Below are 20216 nucleotides of genomic sequence, written 5' to 3'. Positions count from 1 at the left end.
GTTTTTATTTAAGCATTTACTTTGTAGTACTTTCTCCCATGTATTCCAAATGCTTAAGTAGTCTGCCATCAGAGTATCAAATCAAATACAGACCCACTTAAACAGATTTTCTCTTCTAGTGCTTTCAGGCCCATGACACACAGAGCAAACAGCAAAATCAATAAAAGCAGAACTAAAATAAAGAGTTATGTAACTCCTTTGAAAATGTAAATAGACTGAAAAAGGAAACCTGGTGGAGAAGAAATTGAGAACACTCTCACAGAGAAGCCCTTACCTTCAATATCGGAAAGAAATCTCTAAATATACTCCAGCAATGAGGATAAGATAGTTCTTGAGAAACTGAAGCTGTAATTTGCAATAATTAATATTATTTAAAAATGGACCAGGAGTTTAAGTATCTATCCTAAATCTGGGCCATGCTACAAGGATTTGGAGGGAGCAATTGGAAAGCAAAGTCAGAAATACTTTTCCATGCTTGCTCAACTAATGTAGTTTGCTTCCCTATAATCCTATTTATATTAAGCTAATACAAATTCACTAGGGGACTGGAGAATTCTGGAAGCTGAAGTCCACCATCTGAAAGTGGCCACAGCTGAGAAACACTGGGCTAAGTAGTTGCTTTGAAGGCATTAGCAAAATGGTTTTCATTACAATGCATGCAGAGATCAAGATTCAAAGGCCCACTAACAGAACTGTACTTTAGCAGAATTACCTGCCTTCAGAGAAAAGATTGTGCTATCACAGCACTGTACCCCAAATGCAGTACCTGGCATCCCTCCCAGAAAGGACTAGCGGCCATCTGCTGGCATGAAAGACGGGGAAGGTTTAAGCTAACTAGACTCATGCCTTTAATAGTGATGTCATTCACAACAGATTAAATAAATAAATCTGTCTTGGACTGTGTTTTGGAAGAGAGTGCAAGGGATGGCACACAGACCCTTAGCTATTTCAAGTTAAATTCAAGAGGTCCTACCAGGTTTCTGAGTTCACAAGAGAAGAATTTTGTTCACTGTTCACCACAAATATACTGTATTAAAAAAGGGAAATCTCTGTTGTAATTTATCTGGGACACAATTGAAAGCATTATGCAATTTTTTGCACAACCAGCCCAGTTTTAATCTTGAGGAATGCAAAATTACAGAAGCATCCATGGAAGCATATTTTACATGGCAGCAAGCTTGGCATTTTGCAATTATCTGCATTAACTACATCTTAGAGTAGACCAAATACACATTTTTCTTCTTCTCCTTTCCAGGATTTCTATATCCTTAAGACTTCTTAGAGACTGAAAGTTTACATACTGTTAAATTAACAATTTGTTAACTTAATGAAAAAACTGCCTTCCTGTGAATTATTTTTTTGCATGGTCCACATATCTGCTTTTGCTTTTTATTCCTTACATTAAACTTTAAAACCGAATTACATAGGATGTTGGCTGATTGTAGCTTGCCTATTATTACATTACATCAACAAAGATTAAAATCCTGGAATCCAAGTGTGTAGCCACTGATTTGTGTTGCAACAGTGGAATCAAATCAAAACGTAACTGTGCAATTAACTGTCTTTGCTGCAGGGAAAATAATTCATGTATTTCCAATATACTAGACACTAAGTGTTTGGAATGCCAGTTTTTAGAATTTATTTTAGGAATCTATTTGGCTCACTACCTCATGCCCAAAACATCACCTTGCCAAATGTTTTATATTTGCTCTGAAACTTAAGTACTCTTCTACCAAAGAGAATGCAATTTTTTTCCTTCTGTTCACAGTGAACACCAAGCATCAATTGTGAAATGATTCTCTTTTAATCCAATTAGGAAGCAAAACTAATAAGTAAATGAGTGCTTGCTTTAAATGAAGACACCTTTGTAACTAAATCATGACAACTGAGAATGTATCCAAACTAGAAAAAAAAAACCTTGACTTTTGTTTTTAATGAAATGGCATCTCTGTAACATTTCAGCCATGCCACTGAGATGATATGGTTGGACATATTGCACCAGCTCAAGCAGGACAGAAAAAAAATCTTAGATGTCCTAGGAATTGGAATTTGAGAACCAGAAAGATTTTTGTTTGATGTTCAATGTGAGAATTTAGAATTTCAGAAATTTAAATTGTCCAGAGCAAATTGTGAAGATTGATGAGAAACTTCAAACTTAAGAAATCTGAGAAAGCAAGAAAAGCAAAAATAAGAGAAAACAATATCCAGCTTTGCAATATTGTCAACTATTTCCAATATTTGATGCAAACAATTACTTAAGATGGGAGAAAATCCCAAAGCTATAAACTAGATTGGAAAGTATTGTTCTTTAAAAAACAAGGCTATGGTAAACTTTCTTCCATATTGTTGCCAAGAAAACAAGGGTATGTCCATGATGTGACTAGGAATTGAAGTCAACTCCCGAGAGTTTACATGTGCTACATAATAGTCAACAGGATCATTGGGTGCAGCTTTCCTGAAAAATACATTTGGTCATTTGGAGTTTAAGTAACTTGTTGCACAGCTAACTAAAATTAGAGAAGGCTGTATGACTTAGGAGCCTTAATGGCCTTACCTGTGCAGGTGAAAGCAGTAGATAAGGCAGTGACTTGGCTATTTGTAGTTCACACAAAAAGTTCTCAAAGTCTGTTGTGTATCAGCTTACATACCGTGTTCTACCATCCCTGAATGCAGGAAGAAATGGAACACTAACTTGTAGGATTTTTGTTGTGCACTGATGCATGAATTTCTAAATATAATCGGTTTGAAGAAATACTATTTGCTTTGCAAAGGCACATATTTTTGCTCCAGCTTGGAAGAGTTTATTAGCACAAGTAAAATTCAAATAATTGCCTAGATGCAGCAAGATCTACAGTTCTCACAGAAAAGAATCCTGAAAATGTAAGATTCTTCTTACAGCAACTCTTAATTAAATCAAGGGCATATCTAGGATAATTTTATTTATTTGAATGTCATATCCATTGCTGAAAATCTTGAAGGAGCACTCAGTAGAATGAGTTCAAAATAGATTTTATCTTACGTTATTTTGTGGTGTCAAATATACAGGGTTAAACTTCAAAAGTTAAGGACAGGAGCAAGATTTGACCTAAGGAAACACAGTCAGGATAATGTAAGGAACCAAATTAAGTATTCTTAACTCACGTAAAAAAGAGTCCAAGAGCTTGGGGAAATATATGAGACATTAAAACTGGAGTGGGAAAATATTCCACAAATTTCAAAGAAGAAAAGATGAAAGTCTTATAGAACAAGTTATCTTGATAGCCAAAGATAGGAAATAAAAGCTTTAGGCAACAAGAAGAATTTATGATGGCTGAACCCAAACTGGTTTAACTCAAGGCAAAAACGTATCAACCAACTTGCTTAGTAAACTCAGTTGATGAATAAAAAAGAAGATGTGCTAGAGAAATAAAAAGGAGTTTAAACTAGAAGGCAACAACAAATTTAGATGAGGTCATAAAGGAAAGGACATTTGTAGGGGGAAGGGAAGGATCAGTGTAATTAAAGCAATGGTTTCCCCATGATCAGCTGTGAAGATACTAAAAAAGAACAAGAGAAGGAAGACAGACCAAATTATGGATCTAGAGATGGGTATTAAAGCACCATGGACTATAAGAATCTATCCTGGAACTAATAAAGGTTGTCTGTTCCCTAGAGATGACGATCAACAAGCAAAAATTCATACAGTATAAGGTCACCATGTGATATAAACAGATGATGGACTAGAAAAAAATAGTACTTGGGCAAGATGAAGAAACAGAAGGGGAAGACAATCTATAATTAAATGGACTAAACCTAAGGTCACTGTATGTGTTACAGGCAGTAGTTGATTTACAACCATATGTTTAGCAACAGTTCAAAATTACAACTGCACTGAAAAAAGTGACTTATGGCTGATTTTCACACCTATGACCACTGCAGCATTCCCATGGAATAAAAAAAAAAAGTGGGGAGGGGGGGAAACTCACTTAATAACTGCCTTGCTTAGCACTGAAAATTTTGGGTTCAATTATGGTTGTTAAGTCAAGGACTAGCTATACCTTATTGCTCCATAGTTTGCCCCTTGTACTTTGTTGCTTTGGCTATATGGTCAAATGATCTTAACGCAGAATATCTGTGTATGCTCTTTATTTCCTTGTCTGAAGAAGCTATCTGGGGAAGTCCAAAAACATACACATGTAGTAACATAAAACCAATGACTTGCATTGGTGTAAACTTTATTTATTTACAGCACTCAACTGAACAGCATTTCCTTGTTGCACCAAGCAATCAACATCCACACCATGAAATATCAGTTGGCCATCCAAATGCATGAAAGTGACGGCACTGAAATCCATACAGAAATTGAAATTCCATTTGGTCCATCTCTTTGTGGACATTACAACTTTTCTAAATACAAGATAAGAACAGGGAAAAATTATGATTCTATCGATCTATAGCATCTACTGACTCTAATAGTCTACATGGTGCTGCCAAGTTATAAAGCAATCTTGGAACGAACTGTAGGTTGCGCCTTGATCCACTTCAGCTGCCACATGAAACATGAACACAGCGAAGTATTTGGAGAGTATCAAACTGCTGGGATGTTCCAGCTCTTTCAATCTCCCCCAAGATGGACAGCAAAGGAGAATCCTTCAGCTGTCATCTGGAAAAGAAAACTATACCCGAAAACCCTCAACCATCCCCCAAAAAATCAGGATTTGTTTATCCTAAATAAAACCTGGACATCTGGTTCTGATGAGATTCCAACAAAAATGGAAGAATGCTTCATCTACTGCAACCAGATTGCCCAAACAGCTGAAAGACCCAAGAAGGTAGTTTTAACCAATTTCTACCATCTTCAGTCAATAGAACAGAACAGAATAGCTGGAAGGGACCTTGGAGGTCTTCTAGTCCAGCCCCCTGCTCCAGCAGTGATGGAGCGCCCACATTCTTGAAGGCAAGCTGTTCCACTGGTTAATTGTCCTCACTGTTAGGAAGTTTCTCCTTAATGACAAAGTGGAATTTACTACAGGCCAGCTACAACTTGTACATGCTCAATCTAGATCTTGTAAAAGTTTTTAAGTCCTTATTTCACTTAAATTTACAGGCAGACTTTTGTGATTGAGGAATTGAGAACAAAGACAATGATTTTAAAGCAGCAGGTAACTATTTTGTTAACCTTTACAATTTGGCAGGAGAATAGCATACTGACAATTCTTCCATCTACAATGGAACTATGGCTAGCGACTATCAGAATTTAAGCAAATATTAGTGCTCAAGAAATTGTTTTTCCAATTTGTATCCCATATCCATCTCATCTGGGCTCCTCTATGAATGCCTAATTCAAGTGGCTTTCTTATTATATTTGCTTAAAACATCAATGTTCTCATTTGTCTGTATTTTTTATCAACCATATAATTCTGTGCAAGATAAAAAAAAAATCATGTTGTAGGAAGAAAAATCCATCTGGTTCAGTTCCAAGCTGGGAGAAAGGCACTGGAAATAAAATGGGAGGCTGATTGGAAAGAAAGTTTATTGATAAGCAAAAACCACAGTGTGCAGTTCAGGGACAGCTGACAAATTAGCTTGATGAATGCAAGGACTTTTATACCATTTCTGAAATGCTGCAGGGATTGTGCAATATAGTGAGCCTGGTGTCTTTTGCTATTTTAATAGTGGTGGGTTAATCTTATTATGTCCTAAAAGGTCACCTTCTTTTAGGACATAATAAGGATGTACATTTTAATTCCATCGCTGGAGGTGAAGGTGTTTTGTTTGTCAATAGGCTGGCCCAGGATTTCTTAATGAGCCCAAAATCACCATCTCTAAAGATTTCTGCTGGAGGCTGTTTTACTATGCAGGAAATTAGGGGTGCTTTCTGCCTCTAAGAACATGTTTCTTCATTTCTCTTTTGGGGAAATATAATACTCTGCCTCTTTTAATATTTTCCAAAATATTTTATTCTTCTAGAAGGGGAGGGGCTTCCCACAATGTCATACATAGTGAATTCTTATTCTTATGAAGAATTCTGGAACATTAAGGGGTTGTCTCAACATCAACCATCAAAATTGGACTTGCTTCCATCTTGTTTCAGTTAAGTTCTTCATGTTGCTAATTTCTGTCTAAACAAATATTACGTTTGAAAACCATAGTTTATGGCTTAGCATTGACATATAAATCAGTCTAATGTATTCAGAAAATCTATCAAAACAAAACAAACCATTGTTTAGTATAACGTATAATCTCAACTTCTGTCTTTCTTACACATACAACGCACTAAAGTCACAAGTTATCACAGTCATCTAATATTGATCATCTAAAACTTCTCCATCTAGAATATGAATTCGCTTTTCCAACAAGGCAGCAAAATGTAAGAATTCTGAATATGCACAGGACCTCTAATAACTAAGACCTGCTTTATATTTTATGAAGAATCATTCTTTTCAATATTCTTTGTAAGAAGACAGATGATTTATTTTAAATTAGTATTACTTTATTACTACTACTTTTATAGTACTATGTCTATTTTAAAGTATAGTTTTCAATTCAAAACAGCTAAATGCAGAGTATTTACCTATTATTTTTTAGTACTAATACCAATTATTTTTCTTAGTACTAAGATGAAATATGTTCATTCTCCTACCAAAAAAATCCACCAATATTTTACAACAGCAGATGAAATCATTGTTTCTGCTTCACTTACTTTATTTTAAAGTATTGCCTTTATTTTGTTTTTGCAGATTTGTGAGATGGCAGGGGCAGAAGCATGAAAAAGGTGATACAGATATTTTTAATAAAGCAAAAAAGAAATGGAATCCAAAGGAATCTGGTAGTTTCTTTTCTAACTAGCAAGTTTTACTAAAAGGCATAAGGTCATAACCTTCGTCTGACTGTTTGCTACCATAGACTCTCCTCCTACAAAAGAACCAGGAAGAAGGTATTTACTGTACAAGGTACAAATACATACAGAACACAGTGGCTCCCCACCCTGGCCATAAACTATTTCCTCTGTTACTGCCATTGCTGTCTGTGTATATTTTCCTTATTGCAAGAGCTACACGTTATCATTTAGGGAAAAAAATTGTTTAAGAACTCCAAAGTGGGTCTCAGTTTCATATTAAAAACCATTAAGAATGTGATTGACACAAAATACCCTAAATATCATCAAATGAAAGCCACTGGTAATAAAACTTGCTCTGAGTTCATATAGGACCTTTTTTTTGCAAGTCACAATATAGCACAGGATCACTTCCTCGCTTAAGGAATCGGTAGCACTTTCTTCCAATACAGAACTGCTCACCTCCCATTCCTAATCAAATACAGTAATTATTTTCTGCCAAGCCTGCAGTGTGCCTCAACCCTGAGAAAAAAATTAAAATTTAATTTTAAAAAAATAAAAATAAAAAGCTTGGCCCTACACCTGAACCGAAGCCTATCAATCCCTAGCGTCAGGAAATATTTTGCAACAAATTTTAGGACTACCGAAATTTTAGTTCTCCGAGACAACTTCAGGTAATTATTTACAGCTTTGCAGATGAGGGTCTACAATTTTACCCATTTTATTTTTGTATCCAACGACCTCCACCTGGCGTCAGGCCACCCGCCTTTGGTCGCTTTATTTCGGGGACCCTTTTGTGGGGTCGCCACTTTTAATACCACTAGTATTAACCACAGAACCGTAAGGAGGTGACCAAAATTTGAGGCAGGCGCCGAGCCACACTTGGGGGGAGGGCGGCGCCGCCAAGCCTCGCTCCCGCTCAGTATCTTGAGGGACTTCCTAAAATCAGCCTCGCCGGCCAGCCTCCTTGCCCGGACACTTGATTTTTGCACGCGAGGCGGCAACCTTTAGGCCCTGAATCCTCCGTCCCTCGTGGACGAGCCGCTCGAAAAGTTCCGCCCTGAGCGGGGAGGAGGGAGGGAAGGAGGCGAAACCATGACGGCGGCGGCGGCGTTACTCATCGCCGCTCTGACACCTACATCCCCCGTTCAAGGACACTGCAGCGGGGCTGCCAGCCGGCCGGTTCTTTCGGCTTGCTCCGTCGCGCCTTCCCGCCCGCCCCGAAAAGCGACGGAGCTCATTTTCCCCAGGTGCAAAAAAAAAACAAAAAAACCGGCCAAGGGCAGGTGCGCACGAGGGGAGCCTGCCCCAAAAGCGCCTTTCCCGCGCCAGGCCGCCGAGCTGCGACCCCGCGCCTTTTTACCTTTTTGACCTGGTCATCCTTTAACTCGGTGAAGTAATAGGCCAGCAGCTGAGCGGCAATCATCCTGCAATGAGAGGGAGGCGGGTGGGTGTCCCAGGCGGCTTCGCCGGATAGCAGCCCCGAGAAGAAGGCAACCCCCAAAAAAGCTGGCCCGGGAGGATGGAGAAGGAGGCGCGCCGCTTCCCGGCTCTCTGACCACGAGAAAGGATGGGGTGGGGAAGAAAAAAAAAGAGACCCCAGCGGTCCTGTGTCCTCAACCCCGCCGCGGAAGGAGAATTTAAAAAATACAAAATAAAAAAAAGGATGCTCCTTTCTCTGCCTTTTCCTCCACGCGAGAGTGACTAAGTCGAAAACCTGCCCCCTTCCTGCGCTGCCATTGGCTGAGCCGGGCGAGATGGCCAGGCGGCAGGGCTGGCAAAAAAGAAGCCTCGCCGGCTGGCGGACCCTCGTCGCCTCCTTCTCTCAGCAGGAAGGGGAGGAGGGCCCTCCGGCCATCCCCGAAAAAGGGATCTCCTATCCCGCACGTCCCCCACGTCCTCTAGCCTTCCCGAGCCATCCGGAGAGGTTGCTTCCACAGCGCTCCCCTGGGGAAAGGGAGTTGAGCCGCCAGGCAGAGGCGTTTTCTCGCTTCTCCTCCTGCGCCCTTTTTCCCGCTCCGGAAGAAGCCAGGCCGGCGCGTAAAAAAAACGCTCCTCCTTGAGCTCGCCAAGGGAAAGGCGGGTGGGAAACAACACACACCCTGGCGCCTTTTCTGGACCCGGTTGGGGGGGAAAGAGTGGTGGGGAATACGGGGACGCCTTTGAGAAGGTGGAAAATGGCGCCAAAACGGGCCCTCCCCGACCCTGGGGGTTGCCTTGAGGTGTCCTCCTCTTGCCAGGGGGGCTTTGGGTGGGGATCCTTGGCGCGCGCTTTCGGTCCCTGGGAAAATCCGCTACGTGAGATCCCTTGGGAGCCTGGAGGAAAGGCGGAATAAAAATCTAAAAACGTTGCCCACGGATAAATAGCTAGCTCTGTAAAGATGCGGGCCTATCCGCTCCCTATCCCATTTGCATCCCCCACTTTTTGAGGCACGCATGCACAGATTTTCAACCCACCAGTGTTTTGATTCCGACACAATCTGCTGTGTCATAGCAGCGATGCTCGATACTGAGCTATGTGTTTCTAGAAGTCTAGCAAAGCATCTTTTCTGGGTAACATGATTTATTAAAAGGCTTGAGCTTTCACCAGCAGCAACTCCCGGATAGCTTATGTCTTTTAACAAAAGATGTTAGTCAGAAAAGGTACCACCGGGAGCCTGTTTTTTTTTGTTTTTTAACCACCACAGACTAACATCTCTACCTGTTCCTCCAGAGAGGATTTCTTAGCCCTGAGCTAAACAAAATGAGTTGTGATTTTGCATTCGTTTTCGCACTCCAATTTAAGATTGACTTTCCAGAGTGCTGCATGAGGATCGTGCAAGCAAATTTTTCCCAGTTTCATTTGGTTTTGAACCCCAAGAAAAGCATGTATTCTACATGCTTAGGGCTTCTGAAGAAATGCATTTTTGCTCTGATCATCCTCGCTGCCACTGCTGCGGGAGAAAAATCACACAATCTGCTGTCTCTCACAAATGAGCGTGGATCAGTGTGTACCAAAGGGCCACCATTTCTGCCATGATCTATTTTGCTTTAACACTACTGTGCAGGATTTGAACACTTTTTAAAAAGACACTGAAGACATCTAAGCATTTAGTGGCATGAGCATGCACTATAGTTGAATTTTCTGTCCTTACGTCCATGCAACTGCGTTTAGGACTGAGTTGCAGAAATTACATTAGTCATGAGTTTTCTGTTTTCTGGCTTTTGTTGCTACTGTATAAAAAACTAGCTTTAAGGCTAGAACATTTAAGTGTAGGAGTGACATGTCCTAATTTTTTTCCTTGGAATAACTTATATATTTGTATTGATCACTTTTGATATGATCAAATGACTAAATCAATAAAGTTTCTATTCAAATTTCTCTATGGAAATACATTCAAGAGTAGCACTCCTTATTTCTCAGGCAACAGCCAGTGTTGCCCAACTCAAGTATTTTATTTAATTATGTAGTTAATGTTTAATAGCTGCTGGACCACATTCCTGTGCTCCCTCCTCTTCTAAGAGGACCAACTTCCAGCCTTTGATGGCATTAGTGAAAAGAAAGAAAAAGGTAATTGCCATTCGGGTTCTAAAGAACAAGGGAAAAAAGAAAGCCTGATCATGAGAGAGAAAACAATTGCTCAGATGACAAAAAACTCAGAAGCCTCCTTGCAGGTGCTTTAAAGAAATGAAGTAAAACAAAAGTATCAAAAAAATCCAATCGCTGATGTCTACCATCCTTGTGTAATTTGGCCCAAAGGGTTCCTACTTTCAGAAACAGATAAACACTGGCTTCAGGCCTTTATGGTTCTTAAGGTCATAAGATTTTGACAGTATGTGACAATGTGCACGTTCCCACATAGATAAAAGTGAGTGACAAAGCACTTAGAGCACTTACTAAATATGGGAATACACTCTAGGCTTAAATATAGCTTAGATTAGACAGTCATTTCTTACTCGCAGTATTTTGGATGAACTTGAGTAAAATTCTAGGTTCACTATCATAGATTTCTTTTGTAAACTTTATTTGTTCTTGGATTGGGTTGACATGATAACTGTCTTCCAGTACTCGAGCTGTCACAGGCAGGAGGGGGGTCACTTATTCTCCAAAGCACCTGTGGACACCACAAGAAGTAATGGATGGAAGCTGATCAAAGAAAGATCCAACCTAGAATTAAGGGGGGAAATCCTATCAATGAGAACAATTATGGTAATCATTGGAACAGCTTGCCTCCAGAGGTGAGTGCTTCATCACTGAAGGTTTTTTAAGGACAGATTGGACATCCATTTGTCCAGAATGCACTAAGGTCTTCTACGTGGGCAGAGGGTTGGACTAGAAAACTAGCCCTATGATTCTATTGTTCTTTTATTGCTTTTAAAATTGTGACAGAAAACCTAAAACACAAAAATGAAAATGCACACATTGCCAACGAAAAGGAAAAAAACACATTGAAATTATCTTTTAAAAAGAGAAAAAATACAACAAATGAAAAAGATACATTGTTTCAGCTGTAAATAGTTAATATTGATAATGTTTTTAGGTAACTTATATAGAATTGTAATTATTTGCAGTCTCTAGACGTCCTTAATGGCTCAACTGTACTCATGTTCATATGGTCTGATAAATATAGAGTTTTTAAAGCAGCATTCAAGCACAATATTATTCTGTATCCATCAGACATGTGTTTCTCAGTCTGGGAAAGTTTAAGATCTGTGGAATTCCAATTCCCCAGCCAGCATGATATGAAAATTCCAGTATTTAATCACAGGCTTTCAACCTTTTTACACCAATTGAAAGCCTCAGCAATAACCTATGTCTGAATAGGCCTCCCATTTCCTTATTAAAAATGGTATTGATCTGTTTGCTCCATCAAATGGTATTACAACTTACATGGTCTCTTGCAATCAATTTTGGGAAATCGTCTTTGCCTGGAACCCAGTTGGAGACCATTCCTCCCAGAGGTGATATACTGGGAGTATCTTTTCCATATATCAATGTTTCCTCTTATCCGTTGCATAATACAGTTTTTCTAGGGTTTAACAATGTGAACCTTCATGAAGGTTCTTCATGAGTGAAGAATTTGGGGATCCCTGACTTAAACCTTTGGCAGCTTCACTTAAGCTTATCAATGAGCCCATTTTGTATAGAACATAATATTAAAGCTGGCAAAGTTTCAGGCAGACAAAGCCTGAACAATAAGTGCACTTCCTGGTCATCAATTAAGTGAGAAACTACTGTGTTTATAATGTAAGCATGAAGAAGAAACTGAGCTATTGCAAAGCCATTGGGTGGGTGGATTTTAGGTGGTCAACAGCACTGTAATCACAAAGTCAAGCTGTTGTCTTCAGTTTTTATTTTTTAATCTATTTTTCTGTCTGGGAGCATGCCCAGATTTGAACTATAAAGCCTTTATTTCTGAGTTGTAAATGTAGATGTAAATCTTCTGCTAACAATCCCTTGGGGGAAACCATTTTCTCCTAAATTTCACCCCTTATCAGAGGACTTAATGTAGCCATCTAGCCATCACTACAGTTATTTACCCCAATTTCACAGTGCAATTAGAAAACCTCTCTCACTTTCTCTGTTTCTCTGTGCTTCTTCTTTAGTGGCATTCCACAGATAAGATGGATAACTTCCCAGTTTGGTGATTCTCTGCAGAATATGACAGTTGCAGATTCGAGAAAAGACCATGATAAAACCAACCAAGGGGGAATGAGAAATCCTTTATTTTAAGGGAAATAAAACCAGGTGGATACGTTGGAACACATGTCATCTGCTCCAGGAGTGAGATGATCTTTATGTTGATGGAATGCATAAAATGTGGTGTAAAATTATTGTCAAAGTAACTGTATGTGGAAGAAAGAGGCCCCATATTTATTTGTACTTTTAAAATGGAAGAATCATAAGCAATCTGAAAAAGTGACAGCAAGCTCACCCATACCCTCTGTTAGCATATGCCTGGGGAAAAAATACAATAACTTTATTGAAAGGCAGCAGAGTAGATGGAGGGGAAAATGTAAGAATCCACCGTGAGACAGATTTCGGTACTTTATTCACATTTCCCATAAGGAGATTTTTATCGGCAGTGCAACTCTTGAAGGGTTCTTTCAGTGGGTAGAAAGATCACACCCATCCAAACTGGAATGGCAATCATGGGAAAAACTATTTTGGTGATATTAGTGAGAAGGACAAGGAGTTCTTTTCAGAAATGCGACACCAGAGGAGACGGCCATCACCCTGACAGTTGGCAGGTCTGCAACGGTCTTTCGGGGAAAGCAGATTTAAGACTTGCAACATTTAGGGGAACCCAGTATATGCATCTCCCAAATGTCAAATTGCCTAACTATAAGCAGGGGGTAGCTTGTGGTGGGATTTTTTTTTCCTTTGCACAGACTCCTCTTCAAAACTGTTGCTGTTCTTTGAGCAAGGATGTGTTAGACACCACAGACGCAGTGCAAGATTAAACTTTCAGGCTTTATGCCAGCACAAAAGGGGAGGTTGAAGGCCCTTGAGCTAAACCAGGCAAAATTGGCACCTGTCCAAAAATTAATTCACATCACCACTCAGTCTGTCTGGGCAACAAATGGCTCCACTATAAAGTCAGCCAAATGCAATCATTACTAAGAAAGCAGGAACTATATCTCTATTCAGGGACCTCTTTACTCCAGCCTTTAGCGTCTTTTAGAATAGATCGACTTGGAATTACGAGATCTCAGATTCCAAGTCTGCCGTCCCTAAAGCATTTGGAGAATATTTATTTATTTTATTCATTAAATTTTTATGCCACCCATCTCCCCTATACAGTGACTCTGGGTGGCTCACAGTTATAAAGCAAGTAAAACACAATTACCCTGTTTCTCCAACAATACGGCCTCCCCCAATAGGAAGTCCCAGCATGTTTTATAGGCATGAAATGAAATTAAGCCCCTCCCCCCAAATTAAGGCCTATATTAAAACATGCGAAATGGGGGGGAATGGTGGAGGGGCTAGCTGTTAGGAAGTAATTTTGTTGCACACCCAGATATGGTGCTGCCTGCGTTGACCCGATACGAAGTGCCCCACCAACGCCGAGGTCAACATCCAAGCCGTCGCTGCCCGCCCGCCCAAAGATGCAAGGGGGGGGGGGAATTAAGTCACCCCCCGAAAAGACAACCTAGCCATTTTTTCGGGGCTCAAAAAAAAAAAAAAAGACCCGGCCTTATTATATGAGAAACACGGTAGAATATTGAAACATTAAAGCTGCAGAAATTAAAATATTATTAAAAACTGTACTATAACTGCAGCTAAGAGATCCAAGAGACAGGATAAGTGTGAGGTCTCCTTGCCCCGTCAGCCACCTCCACCGCTGAGTGCCCCCCTCAGGACTGTCAGCGTCCTAGCAAATCTCCATTCCAATCAGTAACTCTGAGACAAACATATCTCAAAAGTACCTTTATTAGAATAGCACCTGGCACATCTGTGGAAACCCGAATCTAAAAGTTTTTTTTTTTTTTTTTGGCTTTCCACAATTTCTCAAACTACAAATCCATCCCACCCCTTGGTCGCCCTCACATCACATGGCCCAATCACGATCCATCCAAAAGTAAGATCCTTATTTCATCCTGCGTCATACTAAATGACCTTGAACTAACAAAATAATTTTGTTTTGTCTACTTAGAGCTACTTAATTGAAATCACCCCCGTCCCACTCTCCCAGGCTATGTGGCAGCGTGGAATATGGCTTCCAAAGCTGATAAGGACTCCAGGCCAACTGAGAAAGCCAGGTTTTAATACCCTTCCAGAAGGTCAAAGGGGAGTTCTCATCTTCAGTGGTAGAATGTTCCACAGGGATGGGACCACAGTGGGAAAGGCACTTCTTCTTGAAACCACTTGCTTCAATTCCCTAGTAGACAGGATCTGTAGCAGGACTCTTCCGCTGGTGAGAGGTAAGTGACCTTGTCCATGGGGGAGAGAGGGCTCCTCAGAAACCCTGGGCCCATATCATGTAGAGCAGTGGTCCCCAACCACCGGGCCCCGGACCAGTACCGGTCCATGGATCATTTTGTACTGGGCCGCCGGTTTGCTTGGGCACCGCCATCTTGTTTCGACAGCGCTTGAGAAAGTGCTTCCGGGTGAGCTTGTCGGTTGTTGGAAAGTGGCGTTTGGATGCTGAAGGAATCCTCGTGCCTTAGTTTCGTCGAAGGGGGGGGGGCGGCTTCGAACGAAGAGCCATCCCGATGGCGGTGGAGTCTCGCGTTACTCAGGAGGAGATTAAGAAAGAGCCCGAAAAGCACAAAAAAGGTACAAAGGAGGAGTTGAAGGTGGCGGGGAGAAGCAGGGGACGGCTGGCTGGCCGGTCGCTCGGCTCGCCTTGCCTTGGTCGTGTGTGCTGATGCCGGTACCGGTCCGTGGATCATTTTGTGATGCCGGTACTGGGCCGTGGTACAAAAAAGGTTGGGGGCCACTGATGTAGAGCTTTAAAGGTAACAACCAAAACCTTGAATTGGATCCAGAAGCAAACTAATAACCAATGCAGCTCATGCAGTAATGGTGTTATACCTGCAGCACTAGAAGGTCCAAGGAGCGTGTGTATCACTGAATTCTTCACCAGCTGTTGTTTCCAAATATTCTTCAAGGGTAGCCCCATGTAGAGTATGTTGCAGTAATCTAGTATACCTGATTAGGGTAAACTGGATTACCCAATCTTCCAAACCCAACTCTCCAATTTAGTATCTAATCTGAACAACGAAGGAGAAATATTTATATCAATCCCCTTGCTATTTACGTAGCTAAAATGAAAATGAAAATGAACCAGTTTAAAAAAATAAACTTAGAGGATTCTTCCAAATTAGCGCTGCTTTCTAAGAATTTTGGCATCTTGTGGGCAGAGAAATCTCGCCTCTGTTTCTAGAAAATTATTAAAATTATATAGAGATTTGAAAGGGAACCAGAACCATTTAAGTGTTTTAAATAAGTGACAGCCTATTGCCAAGAGCAATAGTAATATTTGCACGCCTAAAACTGGATGCTTTATGTAATATTTGCATAAATGAAGAAGTTATACATATATATATATTCATGCATGTGTAATTCCTAAAAGAAAATCGTTTGCACTTAAAAGTGTCCTTAGCAGCACCCCAAACTTTAACTTACCGTGATTTGAGGAAATGTAACTGTTGTTCAAAAGGCTTTAGTAGCAAATAATAACAAAAAAGGATTATAACTGATGATAGCAGTCAAACTGATATACGACCCTCCAGAGGTTTTCTGGTGCATTTATCTCTCACCCTTCTCTAAGTACACAAAAGAGCCTGTATGTTTGGTTAATGATGGCCGGAAAGGAGATAGCAGACAGAAAACCGGGGAGCGTTGATAAAAGAGTGAGAAGCACACAAGTCCAAACAGATATTGCAATTCATTGTTTGTCTGCCAGTTCTAGTTATGTGGTCAGATTACTTTCGCTTCCTAAAATACTTCACCAATAGTTTCTCACTTTTATCTGTCCAAGAGGCAATGTTTATTATTTGTTTAGGTCAACTTTAAGCAAACCCAGTGAAAGGAAGATCACTGTAGAATTTAGGTAAGGGAAAGAAGTCAGCAGAAAAGTGTGTTTAGTCTCCGCAATTTTAAGATGCATGTACTTCAACTCCCACAATTCTCCAGCCAGCATGCATTTTCTTCATATTTGCAACCAGAACATTCAGATCTGCAGGAATTCTGTGCTACCAATGAAAGAAATAAGAGGAGAAAAGCAGCTGAAAAATTAAAAAAATGTTTTAATAAACAGAGAAAGCCAGATATTTTGCAAAGAACGCGGTGTGTGCTCCCTTTGAACTAAGATGAGATATTTCTGTCATTTGTAAAGAATATTCTTTCAGAGTTATTTAACAGCTGCTTAATGCTGAGATGTACTGAATAGGATCAGTTTTGTCCACATATTGTTTCAAATAAGATATGTTTGTTGATGTAACATCCTTGCAAAACTCCAGACATATACCATATTGGACTTTTACTGTCCAGATGAGATATGCCTCGAATTCTGTAATCCCTTTACTCCTATTTCCATATTTATTGTTTCATCATTTCCGGATAGGAAAAAGATGACAAGAGAGCAAGACATGTCTGATTAAAATCCCCCCCCTCCCTCTCTCTCTCTCTCTCTCTCTCTCTCCAGTTTACAAGGGCAAGGGAAGTATATCAATGACATTGCTGGAACAACAGAATACAGTACAATTTTATTTTTAGCACGATTGACTGGTGATTAAGAAAAACAGGTTTGAAGCCTATTGAAGCGCAGCGCATCTAATTTGCACATTTTTCCTTTGCAAAAATTTAAAATGTACCACATTTAAAAAGTTCCGCCTGTTGCTGCCACATTTATCAAAGTCACAGGGAAATACCTAGCAGGAAACCTGCTCAAGATCTTTTTCACTGCCTTATTTGGAAATAACGTTGGAAATGCGAATAGAATAGAATAGAATAGAATAGAATAGAATAGAATAGAATAGAATAGAATAGAATAGAATAGAATAGAATACCTTTATTATCATTGCATTCCATGAATACAATGAAATTTGAAAGCTACTCCAGCACAGTGCCCCAAACACCACATCACAGTCATACTACAGAGTATTTAAAAATTAAAATAATAATAATAATAGGACTAAATCACAAATGCACTGTTTGATTCAAGACAATTACTGCCTTGGAAAAGAAACTGTTTCTCAATCTATTAGTCCTCATTTTAAGACACCTATAACTCCTCCCTGATGGTATCAGTTCGAAATATGAATATCCAGGATGAGAATGGTCTGTGGAGATTTTTAGTGTTCTAGAGAGGAGTCTGGTCTTCGCAATCTCTTCCAAAGAAGAAAGAGAGCAACCGATGATATTTTTTGTGCTGTGTTTATAACTCTCTGGAGCATCTTCTTACCCACTGCAGAGCATCCAGCATACCACACCATTACAGAGTATGCCAAAATGCTCTCGATGGTAGAATGGTAAAAAGTAACCAGCAACTTCTTCTAGTGTAATGAAGAGAGCAGGAGACCATATATATATATATTCTGGCTATTGCTCTTCTCGGTAAGGTAAATTCAGTGAAAATAGTATTAATTGATCACTTGCCAAAGTATCCTAAACCAGGGGATCCCCAATTCCCAGTCCATGGACCAGCACTGGTGCAAGGCATGCCAGAAACTGGGCTGTTCAAACAAGCGAAGCCCTATCCCCGGAATGCAGGCAGCATGCAAAATCCCACCCCAGGCAGTCCACAGAAAATATTTTTCCATGTGTAAACTGTCTTTGCCCTCTAGAGGTCTAGGCAGAAATGCCACATGAATGTTTCTATTAAGATAAAAAAAAATATTGAAGAATAACCGGAAAAAGACACACAGGTTTGGTGGGTGAAAAAGTGATATCAAAATCCCTTGAAGAACAGATTATAGAAATTTTTTTTTAAAATAAAGGAGATAATATTGTTAGAGAAGGAGTTCCTTGGAAAAGTGAGGTGGCAAATGACCAACTGGGAAAGCAACAAGTGCAATATTTTTTTTATACTTTTTACACTACTGTGCTTAAAGCTATACAGGTGTAACTCGAAAAATTAGAATATCATGCAGAAGTTTATTTATTTCAGTAATGCAACTTAAAAGGTGAAAGTAATTTATGAGATACTCATTACATGCAAAGCAAGATAGTTCAAGCCGTGATTTGTCATAATTGTGATGATTATGGCTTACAACTCATGAAAACCCCAAATCCACAATCTCAGAAAATTATAACATTACATGCAATCAATAAAACAAGGATTGTACATAGAACACTATCAGACCTCTGAAAAGTATAAGCATGCATATGTACTCAGTACTTGGTTTGGGCCCCTTTTGCAGCAATTACTGCCTCAATGAGGCGTGGCATGGAAGCTATCAGCCTGTGGCACTGCTGAGATGTTATGGAAGACCAGGATGCTTCAATAGCAGCCTGCAACTCTTCTGCATTGTTCAGTCTCATGTCTCTCATCTTTCTCTTGGCAATGCCCCATAGGTTCAGGTCAGTCGAGTTTGCTGGCCAATCAAGCACAGTAATTCCACAGTCATTGAACCAGGTTTTGGTGCTTTTGGCAGTGTGGGCAGGTACCAAGTCCTGCTGGAAAATGAAGTCAGCATCCCCATAAAGCTCGTTTGTGGAAGGAAGCATGAAGTGCTCCAAAATCTCCTGGTAGACGGCTGCGTTGACCCTGGACTTAATGAAGCACAGTGAAACAACACCAGCAGATGACATGGCTCCCCAAATCAACACAGACTGTGGAAACTTCACACTGGACTTCAAGCATCTTGCAGTGTGTGCCTCTCCATTCTTCCTCCAGACTCTGGGTCCTTGGTTTCCAAATGAGATGCAAAAGTTGGTCTCATCAGAAAAGAGGACTTTGGACCACTGAGCAACAGACCAGTTCTGGTCTTCTTTAGCCCAGGTAAGACGCTTCTGGCGTTGTTCATTGTTCAGGAGTGGCTTGACAAGAGGAATATGACATTTGAAGCCCATGTTCAGGATCCCTCTGTGTGTGGTGACTCTTGATGCACTGACTCCTGCCTCAGTTCACTCCTTGTGAAAGTCCCCATCACTTTTGAATGGTCTTTTCCTGACAATCCTCTCCAGCTGCGGTCATCCCTGCTGCTTGTGCACCTTTTTCTTCCACACTTTTCTCTTCCACATACCTTTCTATTAATGTGCTTTGATACAGCACTTTGGGAACATCTAACTTCTTTTGCAATTACCTTTTGAGGCTTTCCCTCCTTATGAAGGGTGTCAATGATGGTTTTCTGCACAACTGTCAGGTCAGCAGTTTTTCCCATGATTGTGCTTCCTACTGAACCAGACTGAGAGACCATTTAAAGGCTCAGGAACCCTTTGCAGGTGTTATGGCTTAATTAGCTGATTAGAGTGGGACACTTTGAGCCTAGAATATTGAACCTGTTCACAATATTCTAATTTTCTGAGATTGTGGATTTGGGGTTTTCATGAGCTGTAAGCCATAATCATCTCAATTATGACACATCACAGCTTGAACTATCTTGCTTTGCATGTAATGAGTCTATCTCATATATTATGTTCACCTTTTAAGTTGCATACTGAAATAAATGAACTTTTGCACAATATTCTAATTTTTTGAGTTTCACCTGTGTAGGAGGAGAAGCAGTTAAAGGGCCACTAATTATATTTTGAAAAATATGGACAAAATCGTATGGTCTAAACTCTAAAGGTTGGTGGTGGGGGGAATTGGTGAATAATCTAAAGAAAAGAATGTGCAAACTATGAAATCATTGCATTGATTCCTTGAACAGGCAAAGTTTAATAGAGATTTTACAAATAATGAAACCATACATTTGAACTATGATGCATTCATTTCTGAGTTGTAAATCTAGATGTAGGTGTAGTTCT

The 20216-nt window shown here is 40.1% G+C and overlaps 2 protein-coding genes across 4 annotated transcripts in view; both read right to left on the bottom strand.

Annotated features, from left to right (window-relative positions):
- The window catches only part of HK1 (hexokinase 1), a 46288-nt gene extending 37390 nt beyond the window's left edge, over positions 1-8898 (bottom strand). The window contains exon 1 of one of the 2 annotated variants that reach the window (XM_087964067.1): positions 8181-8898. In XM_087964067.1, coding sequence (XP_087820193.1) covers positions 8181-8243 — 63 coding nt within the window. In that variant the 5' untranslated portion in view covers positions 8244-8898. Of the gene's footprint in view, positions 1-7583; positions 7854-8180 lie in introns of those variants that run through there. The other variant, XM_087964068.1, reaches the window with a different exon arrangement.
- The window catches only part of FAM241B (family with sequence similarity 241 member B), a 223850-nt gene extending 206908 nt beyond the window's left edge, over positions 1-16942 (bottom strand). For both annotated transcript variants that reach the window (XM_087964069.1, XM_087964072.1), the window contains exon 1: positions 16919-16942. The gene's annotated coding sequence lies outside the window, so the exon portion shown is untranslated. The remainder of the gene's footprint in view (positions 1-16918) is intronic.
- Between the last annotated feature and the right edge of the window lie 3274 nt (positions 16943-20216).

This window comes from Notechis scutatus, chromosome 4 (genome assembly GCF_049901735.1).
Source record: "Notechis scutatus isolate UNSWTSFEM ecotype Mainland chromosome 4, rNotScu1.2, whole genome shotgun sequence".
Classification (NCBI taxonomy): Eukaryota; Metazoa; Chordata; class Lepidosauria; order Squamata; family Elapidae; genus Notechis; species Notechis scutatus.
The sequence above is the reverse complement of the archived record's forward strand: the minus strand, read 5'-3'. Positions and strand labels throughout refer to the sequence as shown.